Below are 15,663 nucleotides of genomic sequence, written 5' to 3' on the forward strand. Positions count from 1 at the left end.
ATAGGATTGTATTATTATTGTTGTGTATTATCAAATGGAATGATACAACTTATATATAAGCACAAACCATAATCAAATGACATAATTAAAGGGATTGCATATGATGATATAATTAATGTATATTAGAGTAATATATGGGATTTGAGTAATCATAGGTGATATGATGATACTCTTTCCTTAATACGTCCCCTCAATCTCAAGGGGTGATGAAGCGAAGCAAAAATAACAGCTTGAGATTGACAAGTCCAAGTGTTGAGAAGGAGATCCGCTTATGAATTGAGAAGATGATTTGTTGTTGTTGAGCAAGATTTGCTAAAAAACAGATCGGGTGACAAGTTGTGTGATGTTGAGGTGGCGGACATCAACGATGGTTAGAGTCTGCCTTTTTTTTTTGTTTATTTCAAAAGAAATTTATCTTGATTCAGAGGCTTATGATAAGCTTATATGATAGAAGCACTTTTGACTTGAGAAATAAAAATTATAAAGAAAAACACTTGACTTAGATTCAGAGGTCTAACACGGTAGACTTGAATAAGAGAAGCTCTATGGCTTAGATTCAGAGGTTCATAATGAACTTGAATGTAGAAGCACTTGGCTTAAAAAAAGATAAACAAAAGAAGCATATAGCTTACAAACAGGAACGGAGCCGATCGTTAGATCATTGTGGCTCTGATACCATGTGAATAGAGAAAATAGGATTGTATTATTATTGTTGTGTATTATCAAATGGAATGATACAACTTATATATAAGCACAAACCATAATCAAATGACATAATTAAAGGGATTACATATGATAATATAATTAATGTATATTAGAGTAATATATGGGATTTGAGTAATCATAGGTGATATGATGATACTCTTTCCTTAATAAACTACACGTATGTGGTGGCATAGTTGTATTACGTTAGCTAGCTTGCACTGATAAATCATTTTTGAAAAGAAACGTGATATGAAATCCCACGGGCAGGATTGATCAAAGCCGGACCGGACCTACTATAACAATCTAACATGGGAGAAAAGGGTTCATTCAAAACTCCACTGCTTGGCATACATCATCTCATATCTTAAAGTCTCTTTCTCACACTTTCTTCTCTTACATACAAATACACAAGAGAGTAGGGTCATGTGATGGGCCGGTCCAGTTCACTTTTAGTCTAGCCTGATTTTGGCTAGCCGGTCACAAGCTAACTAGCGGTTAACCTGTAAGATATGATCCTGGGAGAAAATGGTTCACTCAAACTCCAAATCTTGGCATACAATGACCCTTGCAAAGAATACAAACTCTTTTTATACATACTTGACCCTTGAATGAAATGTGAGTACATGAATGATCAAGGCAAAAGCCTTTGGTACTTGGTCCCTCTTTTGGAGTCAGACTCGTCACAGTGAACCCTCTTCCTGTTTAGATTATTCCCACAACTATCTTGTGACAATGGCGATGCTTCAGCAATAATCACCGGTGGGATATCAAAGGACTCAAGTTGTGGCGGTGGATGACGCCATTGTGGAAGCTGTCCAGCTAGAAGCAGAGTCTGAAGCAGAGGCCCTGCCTTCACCACCGCCTTTAGAAGCTTACCTTTCTCCGGTAATGTCATCTCCGGGAAATCTAACTCGATTTCCATCGGCGGTTCGAAAGATGAGACAATGCTTTCTTCGCCGTCGGATGAGTGGAAACCATTGATGTTTGGATCTTGCTCTTCGTCGGTTTGGCGTTGATGGATGAAGTTTTGATCAAGAAGAAGCCTCTTGTATCTCTCTTGTGCTTCATCTCTCTCTTTGATAGCTTTGTTGAGAAGATCTTTGAGCTGCATTATCTGGTCGTCTTTGGTGTTGAGTTCTTCATTGGCCACCATTCTAGTTTGCTCTAACTCCATTGTTGTGTGCAGAAGCGAGTGCCTTAACTCTTCCATCGTCTAAAACCAAAATTAACATTTTGAGTTTTGAGCAATTATATTGAGCAATCTATAATAATAGGAAAGAAGTAGAATCTCTTAAAAAAAAGTATGTAGATTGGTGTTTAGTTACCTTTATACCACACTGGTTTTGGTGAGCCCAACCAAGTAGATAATTTTGCTGTTGTCTATCCATCTTCCTCAATGGATCAAACTCTATAGAGAGGGAGAGAGTGAGTTATATATATGACTTATGATGAGTGTATTGTTGTTGTCATAATTATAAACAAAATATGGGATAAGTGGGTAAATTTTTGGTTATTTGATTTGCTTTTAGATTAGTCACAACTCACAAGGGGTTGGGACAAGACTCGAAGAAAATGTCTGAAACCTTTCTTCCATCAAAGAGACTCTTTATTGACTTTTTTCGTCCCTTTTTGGTATTTTTTATATAACAAATACAAAATTAAACAAACGAACAAAAAAAATAACGCGTTAACGGTAATTATGATTATGTTGGACAATATCCTCCTTTATTCCACTGGACTTCTTCGGCCTCGATTTGAGAGGAAAAGAGAATTTTACGTTGCAATGAGAGAAAGTATCATCATGACACTGTTCATGTAAGAACATAAAATTACTTCATGGGGGGTTAGTTTTAGTAACTAACTGACTCATAGTTTCCGATATCTTAAAAATATCATGAAAGCAATATCTCATCGAATAAACATTATTTTTCATAAGTTTTAAAATTCAAACATGATATGATTTGTTTGTAAACAAGCTAAGCATAACATTCATCTTGTATAGTACACGACAAGATTAAATTGGCCCATTCGTGTTTTCTTTTTCTTCTATATTTTGGATTCTATTGCAAAATAATTTCTTAAAATTATTTTGTCCTACATAATTTATGGCAACCTCACCTCTTCCCTGGAGCATCCGCAATGGAGAACACTTTAGGATATTCTTAGAGTAAAAATATTATGAAAATAATCTAAGATCAGTAGTTAAGATCTTTTGTTAAAAAGTTAATTATTGGGAGAATATGTTTAAGATCATAAGATTTAATAATATAATATTCTTAAACATATTACATTTATAAAAACTGTAAAAATAACATTTAAATTGCAAAGTTATAAAACGTGTACTAAAATTCAAAATACAATACCAAATTTTTATGAAACAAAAAAAACATTAAAGATTAAAAAAAAAAACAAACATATTACTTAATTAAAACAAATAAACATTTTATTTAATTAATACATAGTTTAAATCAAATCCTTTTTTAATTTGTGAAAAATTATTTGCAAAAAATTGTATCCAATCACAGCTTGCCACGTCAGCTTAGAATTGAGCCTATATCAGTTCTACATCAAAAACTAGATAACATGTTCTTATATTCTTATGCCACTATTCATTATAGTTAAAATTTAATTGGACTAAAAACACACCAAATATTCTGCTATTGCGGATGGCCTTACATGATAAGTGCCAAACGCAATGGGACCCTAAGAAAAATCTTTAAAGAATAAGTAAATTAAAATAGCTTTCACGTCGATGAATTTATTATTGCCACATTCCGAAACATATATTCTTTAAAAGCTGAGTCGATCACACCTGTCCACACTCACGCATTTTCATTTGCCGCATGTGAATCCACACGTACGTGTAATTATTATACACTCGTATCGTATCATATAACTCACAAGTATCCTCAGGGCTCAGGTTTGAACTTTGAATTATATAATGTATGTGTGTGTGTGATGATGTGAACATAGGTAGAGAAAAGTTGGTCAGCAAAAGGAGAGAACCGATAACCTAACATCTACCCTTTTGTTTCTATTCACAGATCTCAATTAATTTCAATTTTATTTTTATACAATATTTTGTTGCATTTTTAGAGATTTCATAAGAGATGTGGAAAAAGGACACCTGACTACAATAATTTCATCTATTAGTTTTACCATAAAAGTTAAAGAGGCAAGAACTTAACTATTCCATTAGTAAACTTACAATACATCAGAACAAAAAACACAGTAAAACTTTTTCATCAGGCATTAATTTCATTGAGGACTAGCTCTTTCAAGAACGAGAGCTATCATTACTACAAAACACAAAACGATATAAGAATTTTAGCCCACTCACTCAAAGCATTATAGATTTGCTTAGTATCCATCAACGACACAAAGATATGCAAAAGAGGGTTCTACATTTTAGTTTTTAGTGGTAAAGACTACAATTATACCAAAAGCTACGATTAGCGAAGTTTACTCAGAAAACTACTGCTAAAGTGTCAGATGTACTACCCCTTCAGTTGCTGCTGCATCCTTGAAGAAGATAGGCAGCTTTGGTACGAACCTGTTATTAACAAACGAAACCAAAATCGTTGTCAGATGAACCAGGTAATCAAAAAACATGAACCAAGTGAGAAAAGAGAAGAAAAGGTCTTGATTTGATCTGGCTTTCTACTTACTTTTGATGCATAGGGCCTAAGATCGGTGCTGTTGATCTGACAAGAACAGTTTCTGAGAAACACAGCCCACATGTCCCTCAGTACTGGCTTTTCATCTACCAATTTACTGGAGAAGAGCCAGTTCTCCGCCAAAACCACGAAAATGTAAGTTTTGAAAAGGTTGCAACCTTTCTCCTTCACATTGATAGACATCAGCGAGCTCAACAAATTTTCGTCGCTGTCCTGTTAACAGATCCAAGACCAGATAATGTATAAAAGAACCTTTCGTTTGCTACAGTCATAACTTGTTGGTTCATGGTTGTTACCTTATGGTCAAGTAAGACAACAAGTATTTGATTTGCAATGGAACTTCTCAGATACTTGTTTCGAGCATCAACACCTGATACGGATTCCACTATCCTCAAACAATTCATGTCTTGAGGAACTCTGCATATGCACCAAACCAGATAAGCAAACTGTGTAAAGCCAAGGATGCTACAAGAAAATAGGAGAGAGGTCGAACCTGGAAGCAAGAGAGATTGCTATTTTCCTGCAGCTTGAAACCCATTCTTCATCTTTGAAGGATCCAACAACAGATATTAAGCAGTCTTGTAAGAGAAGTGAAAGACCTACAAGACCGCGATCTAAGAGCAGTAGTACAAGGATTTCGGCCATCTGTTCAACTTGTGAAGTGGAAAAAATGGGATTTTTACACCTGAAACCAATGAAGCACCAGAGAAAGCAGGAGTAATCAAAATGTATAAAATAGCTAAGTCCTGCCACAGTTAAATACTCAAAATGCAACAAAAGAATTACTGAATCGGCAATGAAAATGAAAGATCGACAAACCTAATTTGACAACAGGCTGTGACAAGTTTGAGCCAAGCTCTAATATTCTGAGGAGGACCTTGAGACTCAGAATCTTGAAGCCAAAAGTAAATAGACTACAGTATTAGTATTATAAAACCTAAAGAAAATATAACCACCAATAAAAGAACAGGGATCAACAGTAAACACACCTGTTTCTGTTAGTTCAACATCTTGTGAAGAATTAATTCTGAACCCATATGTATCAAGAGCTTCTGTAAGTTCCTGATAGTTAGGAAGCCAGTTAATTTCAACAGGAGCTGCTCCATTAACCTGATTAAACCACATCGTTTAAAACCCAAGGAGCTACCTTCAGTCAAAACATAATGTAAAAAGCTATGGAAGCAAGCGCAGGAAAGAAAGAAAATACACAAACGTACCTCGTTCTGTGATAACAATATGGAACACCAAAAGTCACAAGCAGATGATCTCAGATCTTCTTTCGACGAATACAACACTAATAAGTCCATGACATCAAAACCATAAGGTAAGCAAAAGTCCATAATATAAAATAAAACTTAAAAAAGAAAGAGCTACTAAACACATACATGTATTAAACGTCCATTTGCATATGAGTTTTTCCACTCGTGCACACGTCAAGATCAGCCTTGTGAGCAAGCCACTAACCAGCAATCCTTCGAGAAAAGTCGTTCCTAGATTGTACAGTGAAACCTATTTATCTTAAGCCGGCAAGACATGCATCTTTTAGAGAACTAAAAGACGATAAGTTCACAGAAAACTAACCTTCATCTACGTTAAGATCCACCATCAGATTCAACTGATTATTCATAAACTCTTTCAACAAGAAGCAACTATCAAGATCAACATGCGGTGAAGGTATTGGAGTTTTCTGTATAGCAACATCAACAAGTACAAATCTTAAACAAACCATCACTTAACTCTGAAAACAACATGGAGAAACAAAATCAGCCTAACCTGATATCCAAACATATATAATCCCCATTCTTGATAATCTTCTTCACCAGCAATCTCATTCATCTAAAAAAAAACATGTAATAACCCAACAATAATCACCACCACACAATTGCACATCCAAAAATGTAAGATAAAAGAGGATGATATTTGACTGTATACCTGATTATGAACCTCATCAACACATTGAGAAAGCATTGCTACTTTGCCGTGTTCCTCATCATCATCAGAATCGTAAACCTTAGAGACTTTGCGTTTCTTCTTGTTTTGCTTGTCTATAAGCTTACTCTTCTCTTTGTAAAAATCAGATAGAAGATCATCCAAACCAATAGCCTTCTTCCTGCTTTGTGTCAATTTCGAAAGGAACAAACTTTACATTAACCCTTGAACAAAGACCAAGTTTTTTTTTTTTTCTTTCTACAGTAGCAGATAAAATTGGATACAAAAATTTCGAGAAAACCCTAATCGTACAAAGACTCAAAATTTCACTACAATGACAACAGTTCAAGCGAAATCAGAGGATGGGTTGAAGAAAGAGGAATTAGGGAATTCGAATTGTTGCTAAAGATGAAAAAAAAGGATTGACCTTTTCTCAGTTATCGCTGGTGGGTTAACCAGAGGATCTTCGTCCTCGAAATCAAGTGGTCCATCCAAATCCATCGTTAACACTCTCTGTTTCTCTCTGTCTCTGTGAGTTTTGGGGTGGGGGGATTACTCGACCTCCTTCGTTCAGATGAAACCCTTAAAAAAACACTTGCAGCGTTGGGAAGCGCGAAGTAGGGGGAGTGTTTAAAAGAGGCAGCACCTTCCCTACTACCTCTCTGTTTCTCTGTCTCTCTTTTCTTTTTCTACTTTACCAGTAAAATATTGTCATTCGGTTTGGGTCCGAGTAGGTTCGTTTAATTCTGGGTATTTTGGGTTTGATTCGATTTTAGATAGTTTCGGTTTGGTTTTGAGTATCCAAAATATTGGAAACAATTAAAAATAGTTAGATTTGTTTGAATTAAATTTAAAAATAGTTAAAATTTAAAAGTAGTTAACTTTGTTTAGCTAACTTTAAATAATAGTTAATATTGTTTGAATGAAATTTAGTTAAATTGTGACAATGAGAACCAAAACTTCCTCATATATTGATTATTTTGGTGTAAAAAATATTTGCTATTGTCGAATTTATAATTATAATTTTTGGTACTTACATTTTATATTATGTCTAAATATAATTTATATTTTGGATATAAAATTTTATTTTAAATATCCATTTGGTTTTCGGTTTGAATTTAAGGTTTGGTTCTTCAAATAAAAGAGTGGAGAATCCGTCCGGATATTTTATCGGTTCTGCATCTAGTTCAGTTTTTTTTTGGTTGGTTTCAGTTTAGTTTTTCGATCCGGTTATTTTACCTAAGCGTGGTCATGGCAGGGTCAGTGTAAAAATTCCCAAAATTGTTAGGATCCCTGCTCAATTTTTGAAAAATAAGCCTTAATTACATATATATTTTTTTTGAAATGTTTTTTGGCCTTAAAATACACTATTTTTTATGTTAATTGAAAGTGGTTCCAGTGCAAATGCACACCTTGCACCTCCCTATCCTCGGCACTGGGTCATGGCAAGTGCTCACACACCATCCGACCGACCACTAATGCTCTCATACAACAAAGTGTACCTATTTAATTTGCTCATCGCAGGCTCTATCCTACAGACCAAGTATAGAAAATTTAGCCAAACTACTCCAATTGTGGTCACATCGCTGGATGCCCATTACCGACAGTGTTCTAGCGTTACAAATTGGAAACTTTGGCACGCAATATGGTGATACCTCGGCCTCAACACGCATGAGTCATGACATATACTTTCTCATTAATATGACTCATTGGTGCTTCCAACATAAGGGATCTGGATCGAGGATTGAAAACGCCAAAATTTAATTACCATAGGAACTTTTAACATACGCTTGTGAAACATAAACAACACACACATCATACACCACAAAGATCATTACATTATACATGCTAGGATGATAATTAATTAATTATTGCTTACACCGAACTTTTGTATTATTTTAATTTAATATTAAAACTTTAAAAATTATTTTGCATCCGGTTTAAAATATTTTTCTAGACGCACTATGAATATTGAAATGTTTTAGTTACGGGATTTTGTGACCGATTGTGTTGGTCGATTAGAAATGTTTTCTGTTTACCATGTTTGCTTGTAGGAATGAATGACCATCCTTACGTCTCCTTTGTAGCCTTAATGCATTTTAAAAGTATTTGTCGCATTTTTATTAGAGTAAGCGTCGAACTGGTAACGAATTCAGCTATGTATGATTTGACCAGTGTTTACTAGTGATTCGGATTTGTTTACAAGTGCAAATTTTTTTTTACTCCACTAGCTTTGGGTGAAAAAGTTTCCTCCCCTAATAACAAAAAGTTTCCTCCTCACTTTTAGAACTGAAATCAACCGAAAGTTTTTTTCACCTAAATTTGTATGCTAACATGTACAACCTCTCAACCCTCAGTTTTACTTTTTTCTTTTTCTTGCGTCTAGTCTTAAAAAGATGTTTTACATCCTCTGATAATTTCTAATTTCTAAAAATAAAAATTGGCATGGGTTTATTTTCAGGCCGAGATGTTTCAAAAGTCCTCATGATCAGTTGCCTTACGCTGAAACCCAATTGAGAGAGAATGCCTTACAAATTCATTAATTAGTTGGGTACATCTTATATAATATGAGAAGTTTTTTCTCTAACTTTTGCTGAAAAGATGACACTTGGTCTGTTATCTATCCGACATCTGTACACTTTTGTTGTTTTGACCTAATTAACTAAATTCTCTAGACCTTTAAAAGCTCATAAAACAAAAAAAAACTCTTAACATTTATTTCTTCTCTTATTCAATTAGGCTCCTTCCAATCTAAACTCACCATCTATCAGTTTATGGTTTCATCATAGGAACAATCTGATTATAGGTTATTTTGAAATTATAAAAATATGTTTCAATCTTATGTATGATTCACGGACAAGAACGAATTCTAAATTATGTATAAAATTTATTTATGAGTTTCAATCTTATAAATGATTCATAAGCAAGAAAGGAATCTAAATTATGTTAGATTATAGATGTTTACGTGTTCTCAAAATTCTCTTAAATATTCATAAATTTTTGACTCAAAAATTTATTTCTTATATAATATGAGAAGGTTTTTCTCAACTTTTGCTAAAAAGATGACACTTGGCCGGTTATCTATCCGACACCTGTACACTTTTGTTGTTTTGACCTAATTAACTAAATTCTCTGGACCTCTAAAAGCTCATAAAAAAAAAAAAAAATCTTAACATTTCTTTCTTCTCTTCTTCAATTAGGCCCCTTCCAATCTAAACCCACCATCTATCAGTTTATGGTTTCATCCTAGGAACAATTTGATTATAGGTTATTTTGAAATTATAAAAATATGTTTCAATCTTATGTATGATTCACGGGCAAGAACGAATTCTAAATTATGTATAAAATTTATTTATGAGTTTCAATCTTATAAATGATTCATAAGCAAGAAAGGAATCTAAATTATGTTAGATTATAGATGTTTACGTGTTCTCAAAATTCTCTTAAATATTCATAAATTTTTGACTCAAAAATTTATTTCAGGATTTCCATTCCTAAGTTTAGTTTCTGGCTTTTAATCTTATATAATATAATGGTGGGATATTTTATTTAAGTAATTTGATAATTGGTTACTCATTTATTTCCCATTAGATCTTACCAATTAGGTTTCCATAATATTAGAATTCAATCTATTTTCCAAAAAATTAAATTTCAGTCCCTAATTGCTCTCATTTTAAGAGAATCTTTTCAGTCATTATTATCTAATTTCAGTCATTAGGTTCCTATGAAGAATTATATTTTTTTAATATATCTTTCCAAATTTCAATAGGTATTCCTGAATAATTTTAAATATTTTTTTGCAGGTTATCATTTTTATTGTTCGCATTAAAACTACATCAGAAAAAATATAACGTGAGAATGTTTGAAAATTTTCCTTATTTATTCGAGTGTTTATGTATGTCTTTCCTAATATCCATGGGCCGGTCCGGCGGTTTTGGATGACCTATGTCAATTTGTTTTTAAAAAGCCCTTTTCATTATCGTAAATAAAATTATAAGAATAGTAATATAAAAAATTATTTTCATAATATTTTCCACTTTCACATATAATAGTTTACTTCCTAAGAAACTTTATTATTATGACATTTGATATTATAATATTCTGCGGTTTGTCTTCTAAGTAGCTACGACAAAATAAATATTTGTTTTATTCAATTTCATTTATGATAAAGCTAACTAGACAGATCTAAAAATTCATTTCGGCGATGGAACAGAACTATTGCATTTTTATACTCAACCAAAACTTAGAGTAATTATTTATAACTTTATTTACTTGGATTCATTTTCATTATTAGAATTTCTTAAATTTTCTATTAATTTGTATTAGAATGTATAAAGAATAAATTATATTTAGGGATGTGATTGCATTTTTTACCTCACCAAAAATAAGCTGGTAAAATATATTTATTAAGTTCATTGTTGTTTACCTAAATTTCATATTTAGATTGTATTCATGTAAGTTATATTCCAAAATTACATGTTTTTGTAGATGTCAGTGGTAATATAAATTGTGCAAACGCAAGCAAGAAAATAAAAAGATGGAGAATGCTTAATATGTCTTGAAAAACTAAAGGGAGAAAAAACCATAAACACACTACTATATAATTAAAAATTTCTCCACATGTTGAAATACAGTAAAACCTATATAAATTAATACTGTATAAATTAAGAAATTTTGTTGGTCCCAAGTCGGGCCAGTATAAAAATTAACAAAATTCGATAAGATTATAAGATAATAATTTTATTGAAATTTCCATGTAAAATATGGCCCAAATAATATCACAAATTTATAGTCATGTAAATTTATATATATATATATATATATGCTGATATAATAATGTATATTTCTCCTAAAGCTCATTTCTATAGAACAATTGTAATGTTGTATTTTCAAACTATAATGATATAAAATATTCTATAACATGTCATAAAAACAGTTAAGTTTTTTAAAGTTTTCAACTTCTAGATATGCATCATTTACAATTTGATAATTTGACAGTCTATTAAAATTCGACAATCGATATTATTATTCATAAATTTGAATTTATGTATGTCACATGTATAAGTAAATTTGTCTATAGTATTTGTAATTTATTATCAATAATGTTTTCTAAATAATACAAGTTCAATTTTTAAACCATGAAATTTACAACATCCGAAAGTCTAATTTTATTTCACTAAAATTGTCTCAATTCTTAATTTTTTAAAATTTAAACAATTAAAATTATATTTATAAATTAGTAATTATTAATTTACACTATAAAATAATAATTATTAATTAATAGATAATTTAATATCACTATAAATTAATAAAATATCTTGGTCTCACCATTATTAATTTATAGAAGTTTTACTGTACTTAGCGCCTCCTATTTTTCTCTCAGGCGACGTTATCGAGGAAGCTATTGCCTTAAACACTCTCGGCGCCGGTGGAGCTTCGGCTCACCGGCGTCGGGAAAACTTAACCGATTTGTCCTTATGCTTCAAGATCCTGCTCCTTTTTTCTCCCTGTTTAAGTTTTTCCCCATTTTTTTCCCCTTTTGTCCAAGCTTTTCAAGCTCTTTTGAACTCTTTTTACCCCGACGGCTGTTTATCAAGCAAAGGACAGAGGTGGTTTCCGGTGAACTCCCTCTCTCAACTTTTATCCGCACCACAAGAACAGAAGCATCTGCAAGTCAGCGAGTTACATAAATCAGATCTCCTTTCAGATCTGAAATTTTCTCGATCTGTACTTCACTTCACCCCTGAAGAACCCTCACCCTAGGCTTCGTTACTGGCAGGAGGCATCTCTCTTGGACCAGTAGATGCGCCATGCTCAGGGGAGACGTCGACGGCGCAAGGCGATCTTCTTCTGGGGGCAACTGCTAAACAATCTGAAACGAGTAAGTCTTCTTGCCTCCCCGCCGTAACATCGGACCAAACTCATACCAAACTATTGATGCATCGTGTACTTCCGATGAGCCCGTGTTCAAGGCAAAACTTTCAACCCTCTCCGGCCAGCCGCCTTGGTCTCTCTCTGTTGATAGCCAAAGATCGATTAGGGTTTCCCTTAGTGGACCCTCAATCAGTTTTTGGCCCATTAAGGCCCCAACTAATTAAGCCCAATAAGTGTGCCTCAATTCCAAATCCGTTAAAGCCCAGGTACGACCTCATATCTAAATTGTCGAAGTTAAAACCTAGTCGACGGTGTGATCAAGATTACGATGCCTATGGATTCCATCGGAGAAGTAATTCACTGTTGTTACTATGGCGGAACTTCCATCTTCTGAAAACCCTGGTAGAAGTATTCCTTAAGGCTTTGATTTATGAACCTTATTGTTTGAGTTTGTGTGGTATTTGGTTCCCGATTCCAATTCGTCCGAGCATTGTCTATGGCTATGGTTTGTCGACCAGGTCTCATGTCTCGGCGAAACTAGTGAACCACCTCAAGCATCAGAGCATCTCGATCCCTGCTCGAACCCTTGTCAAAGCTTTACACTCTGTAGCTCTTCTCATGCCGGCGAGAATCACAGCTTTGCCCCTTTACTCAACGCTACTTCGTCATGTTATTACGACAGTGGCAATCTCTTCATCCATCATGGAAGAAGTATCGACAATCTTTGACCTCACATGTACCAATATGCTTCATAGCTTTTGGCTCAAAGCTCTCAGGAATCAATTGTCGATTAACCTTATCTACCTTGTTTATCTTTGCTGCTTTGTTATTTTGGCATTGGGGAATGCCCATTTCAAGTTTGTTTTAAACAATGGATTCTCAGAATCCTCCTTGTTCTGTATTTGTTATCTTCTTTAATGGAATGAAAGCAAATGTTTGACAAAAAAAAAAAAAAAGAAGTTTTACTGTACTTTAATACTATATATAAAAGGAAAATTCAAGTAACCCTAAACAAAAGAACCCAAAAAAAATTGAAATGATCAGTATATTTTTAAAACCACTAAAATAACAATTGCTGAGTAAACAAATAAAAGAACTAATAATATCCAAATTACTAAAATTCAAAAACAATGTAAGCTAAATCCGTGTGTAGCACGGGATGACTTCTAGTTTTATATACTTTCACTTGATCTTTAATTAAACCGCTTAACCTGACAGCATATGAGTCACCCGGCCCTATGTGGTAGCAATAATCGTTCAGATTTCAAAGGTTGTGGAGGCCCACACATGATTGATTGTAGCTCTGCGAATATGTCACTAAGCATGGCAATGATGTAGACTAAATTTTCTTGGTGAAGCGAACATAGGTGGATTAGGTTCATCCCATGGATAGTGATAGAACTTCAACAGATATTTACAACACCCTAGAGGAAAAGAGAAGAAAGTATAGACACGCATTTGAATCACCCCGAATTTAGATTTTGTATCCGTCCATATGCGGTCATGCTACACTTGAGAAAGGAAAAAAGAATCAAAAGTTTATTTTGCAAGTGACTCTTTTGTTTCTTTTTTCTAATGTGAACATAAAACTGAAAACGGTTGACAAAGATACATTTGAACCTCTCAACCTAAGTCACAATTGGATAGTTTTCTAAAGAGTGACGAATATGTCCTAACTTTTTGACTCTTTATCCCTTGATCAACGTCCATAATGTTTTACACCAAGAGCTCATGCTCAAAGGGACAAATAGGTAAATCAACAATTATTCGGCGTGCATTATCCACAGTTGGTGAGAGAGTGAGACAGACACGAGTGCTATATGACAGCTCTTATCCGATGTAACATTAGGGCATCCTTAATGGGAGAACTTTTTTTTGTGTTCTTAAATTAAATATATTGTGAAAATAATCTAAGATCAGTTGTTAAGATCATAGGTTAAAAAAATGGGGGAACTAATTTTGGTGTTCTTAGAATAAATATATAATAATATAATATTGTTAAACATTTTACAAAGATGTAATTTATTATTAACTATAGACCAAAACTTGAATGTGAACAAAGATACAAACCAAATTCAATGATCCTTGGACAAAAAAAAAAGGGTAAGCTTGAGATACATATTGAGTTGCAGAGTGAACATTCCAAAAAGCTAGTTTTGCCAATTCAATGAGATTAGACCAAGAGATATCAATGATGCAGCAGCATCACTTCTTGTCTTCTACTTTTCTCAGCTGCAAAACACCATTAAACCAGACATAAAGGTTCAGTAACAGACCTGAAAACTCTACGCATAAAGAAATGCTATTGATGCAAACACAAATAGCACAAAACAGGATTAAAACAGCAATCTCAGTCGAAAGATTAATTCCTAGACTTTCATATGCGCCATTGAACGATGTTGCAGGCTATACAAACACATGAATAAGATGTTGGTAGGAAACAGAGCTGAACAAATGAGTACAAGGTCAACTAGTTATAAGTAATGCTGAAAAAAGACAAACATCATCAAAAGGTGAAGGGTGTACAGATTCTTTTTAAAATTTAGCTTGACCTCTAAGAGCAGTTACCAAAAATGCACAATTATCATCTGCAATTATCAAACAGGACAACATTCAAAATGCACCAATGTAAATATACAAGAAGGTTTTAGGAAATCCATACTTTAAATGGCAAGCCTCGTTCTCTTGCAGAGTTTAGTTTCTTCACAACCTCGGCATAGACATATGACTTTTTCTCATGAATGGGTTTGTTAGTCATAGACACCAGTTCCATTCCAGGTTTTGAAGATACTTGAGGACTCAAAGCCATTAGTGAACCAGCATGAGTGCCTCTGCTTGAATCGATCATCTTGGTCTTAGGTAACATTGAGATTTTGCTAAGGCTATGAAGAAAGTCACGTTTTTCTTTTCTACAGTCCTCCTGCCATAAACAGATTTGACATTGAAGTATATATGAGAACTAATATCCTTCTAATTAGCAATAAGCAACTCAACCAGCTTCTAACTGATTCTACGCCAAGAATTTTCAATGATATATGTAGGGATGAATAACATGTTCCTCCGTTTAACAATTACGTTCTCAAGCTAATATCATTTACCAGACTCTGTCTGCAATAGCATAATGAGGAGAAGCAAAAGGCGAGATGGAAAAACTTTAAAACCATTAGAAACAGGAGAACAATGTATGAGGGTAAAAGATGTGACAGATGAAACTAAAATGGAAACCAATTCAAAACAATTTTTGATAGTCGAAAGACTGACCTCCAAAACTTTCAACATGTAGTTGTTAAAGCTTCGAACGTTATCTTTTTGAGCCTCCTGTATAGCCGATACCATTGCCATTTCATGAACCTGGGGACAAGAATAAAGTGCCAAAGCTACGAGAAGAATCCAAGTAGTCCATTCAGGCAATAACGTGAAGAAGTAAGCAACCAAAACACCAATCCAAACCAAGTAGCCTTGAGTGACCAAAATCGAA

General features: G+C 33.7%; 3 protein-coding genes and 1 pseudogene across 3 annotated transcripts in view; 1 reads left to right on the forward strand and 3 right to left on the reverse strand.

Moving 5' to 3' along the window:
* Positions 1,222-2,280, reverse strand: LOC104786907. Its single transcript, XM_010512379.2, has 2 exons — positions 2,031-2,280; positions 1,222-1,918 (listed from the first exon to the last, which is right to left on the reverse strand). The coding sequence occupies exons 1-2, from the start codon at positions 2,091-2,093 to the stop codon at positions 1,337-1,339; spliced, it is 645 nt and encodes a 214-aa protein (XP_010510681.1). The 5' UTR covers positions 2,094-2,280; the 3' UTR covers positions 1,222-1,336.
* Positions 3,931-6,994, reverse strand: LOC104786908. The gene is made up of 12 exons (XM_010512380.2): positions 6,739-6,994; positions 6,315-6,492; positions 6,156-6,218; positions 5,964-6,069; positions 5,768-5,872; positions 5,600-5,676; positions 5,372-5,492; positions 5,202-5,274; positions 4,876-5,067; positions 4,679-4,799; positions 4,374-4,595; positions 3,931-4,258 (listed from the first exon to the last, which is right to left on the reverse strand). Exons 1-12 carry the CDS (start codon positions 6,810-6,812, stop codon positions 4,211-4,213), a joined length of 1,380 nt encoding a protein of 459 aa, XP_010510682.1. The 5' UTR covers positions 6,813-6,994; the 3' UTR covers positions 3,931-4,210.
* Positions 8,913-13,120, forward strand: LOC109132854 (annotated as a pseudogene).
* LOC104786909 (presenilin-like protein At2g29900) overlaps positions 14,143-15,663 on the reverse strand; it is a gene marked incomplete in the record, with an annotated part of 3,093 nt that continues 1,572 nt past the window's right edge. Inside the window, 3 exon segments of the mRNA XM_010512381.2 lie at positions 14,143-14,417; positions 14,848-15,105; positions 15,447-15,663. Coding sequence (XP_010510683.1) covers positions 14,391-14,417; positions 14,848-15,105; positions 15,447-15,663 — 502 coding nt within the window.

The sequence above is a fragment of the Camelina sativa genome, chromosome 5 (assembly GCF_000633955.1).
Source record: "Camelina sativa cultivar DH55 chromosome 5, Cs, whole genome shotgun sequence".
Lineage (NCBI taxonomy): Eukaryota > Viridiplantae > Streptophyta > Magnoliopsida > Brassicales > Brassicaceae > Camelina > Camelina sativa.

Coding starts and splice junctions, on each gene's coding strand:
- LOC104786907 (XM_010512379.2), bottom strand. CDS start 2,093: ATGGATAGACAACAGCAAAATTATCTACTTGGTTGGGCTCACCAAAAC. Junction 1,919..2,030: donor AAAACCAGTGTGGTATAAAG/GTAACTAAACAC, acceptor TTTTGGTTTTAG/ACGATGGAAGAGTTAAGGCA.
- LOC104786908 (XM_010512380.2), bottom strand. CDS start 6,812: ATGGATTTGGATGGACCACTTGATTTCGAGGACGAAGATCCTCTGGTT. Junction 5,493..5,599: donor TATTGTTATCACAGAACGAG/GTACGTTTGTGT, acceptor TGGTTTAATCAG/GTTAATGGAGCAGCTCCTGT. Junction 4,800..4,875: donor GCAATCTCTCTTGCTTCCAG/GTTCGACCTCTC, acceptor GTGCATATGCAG/AGTTCCTCAAGACATGAATT.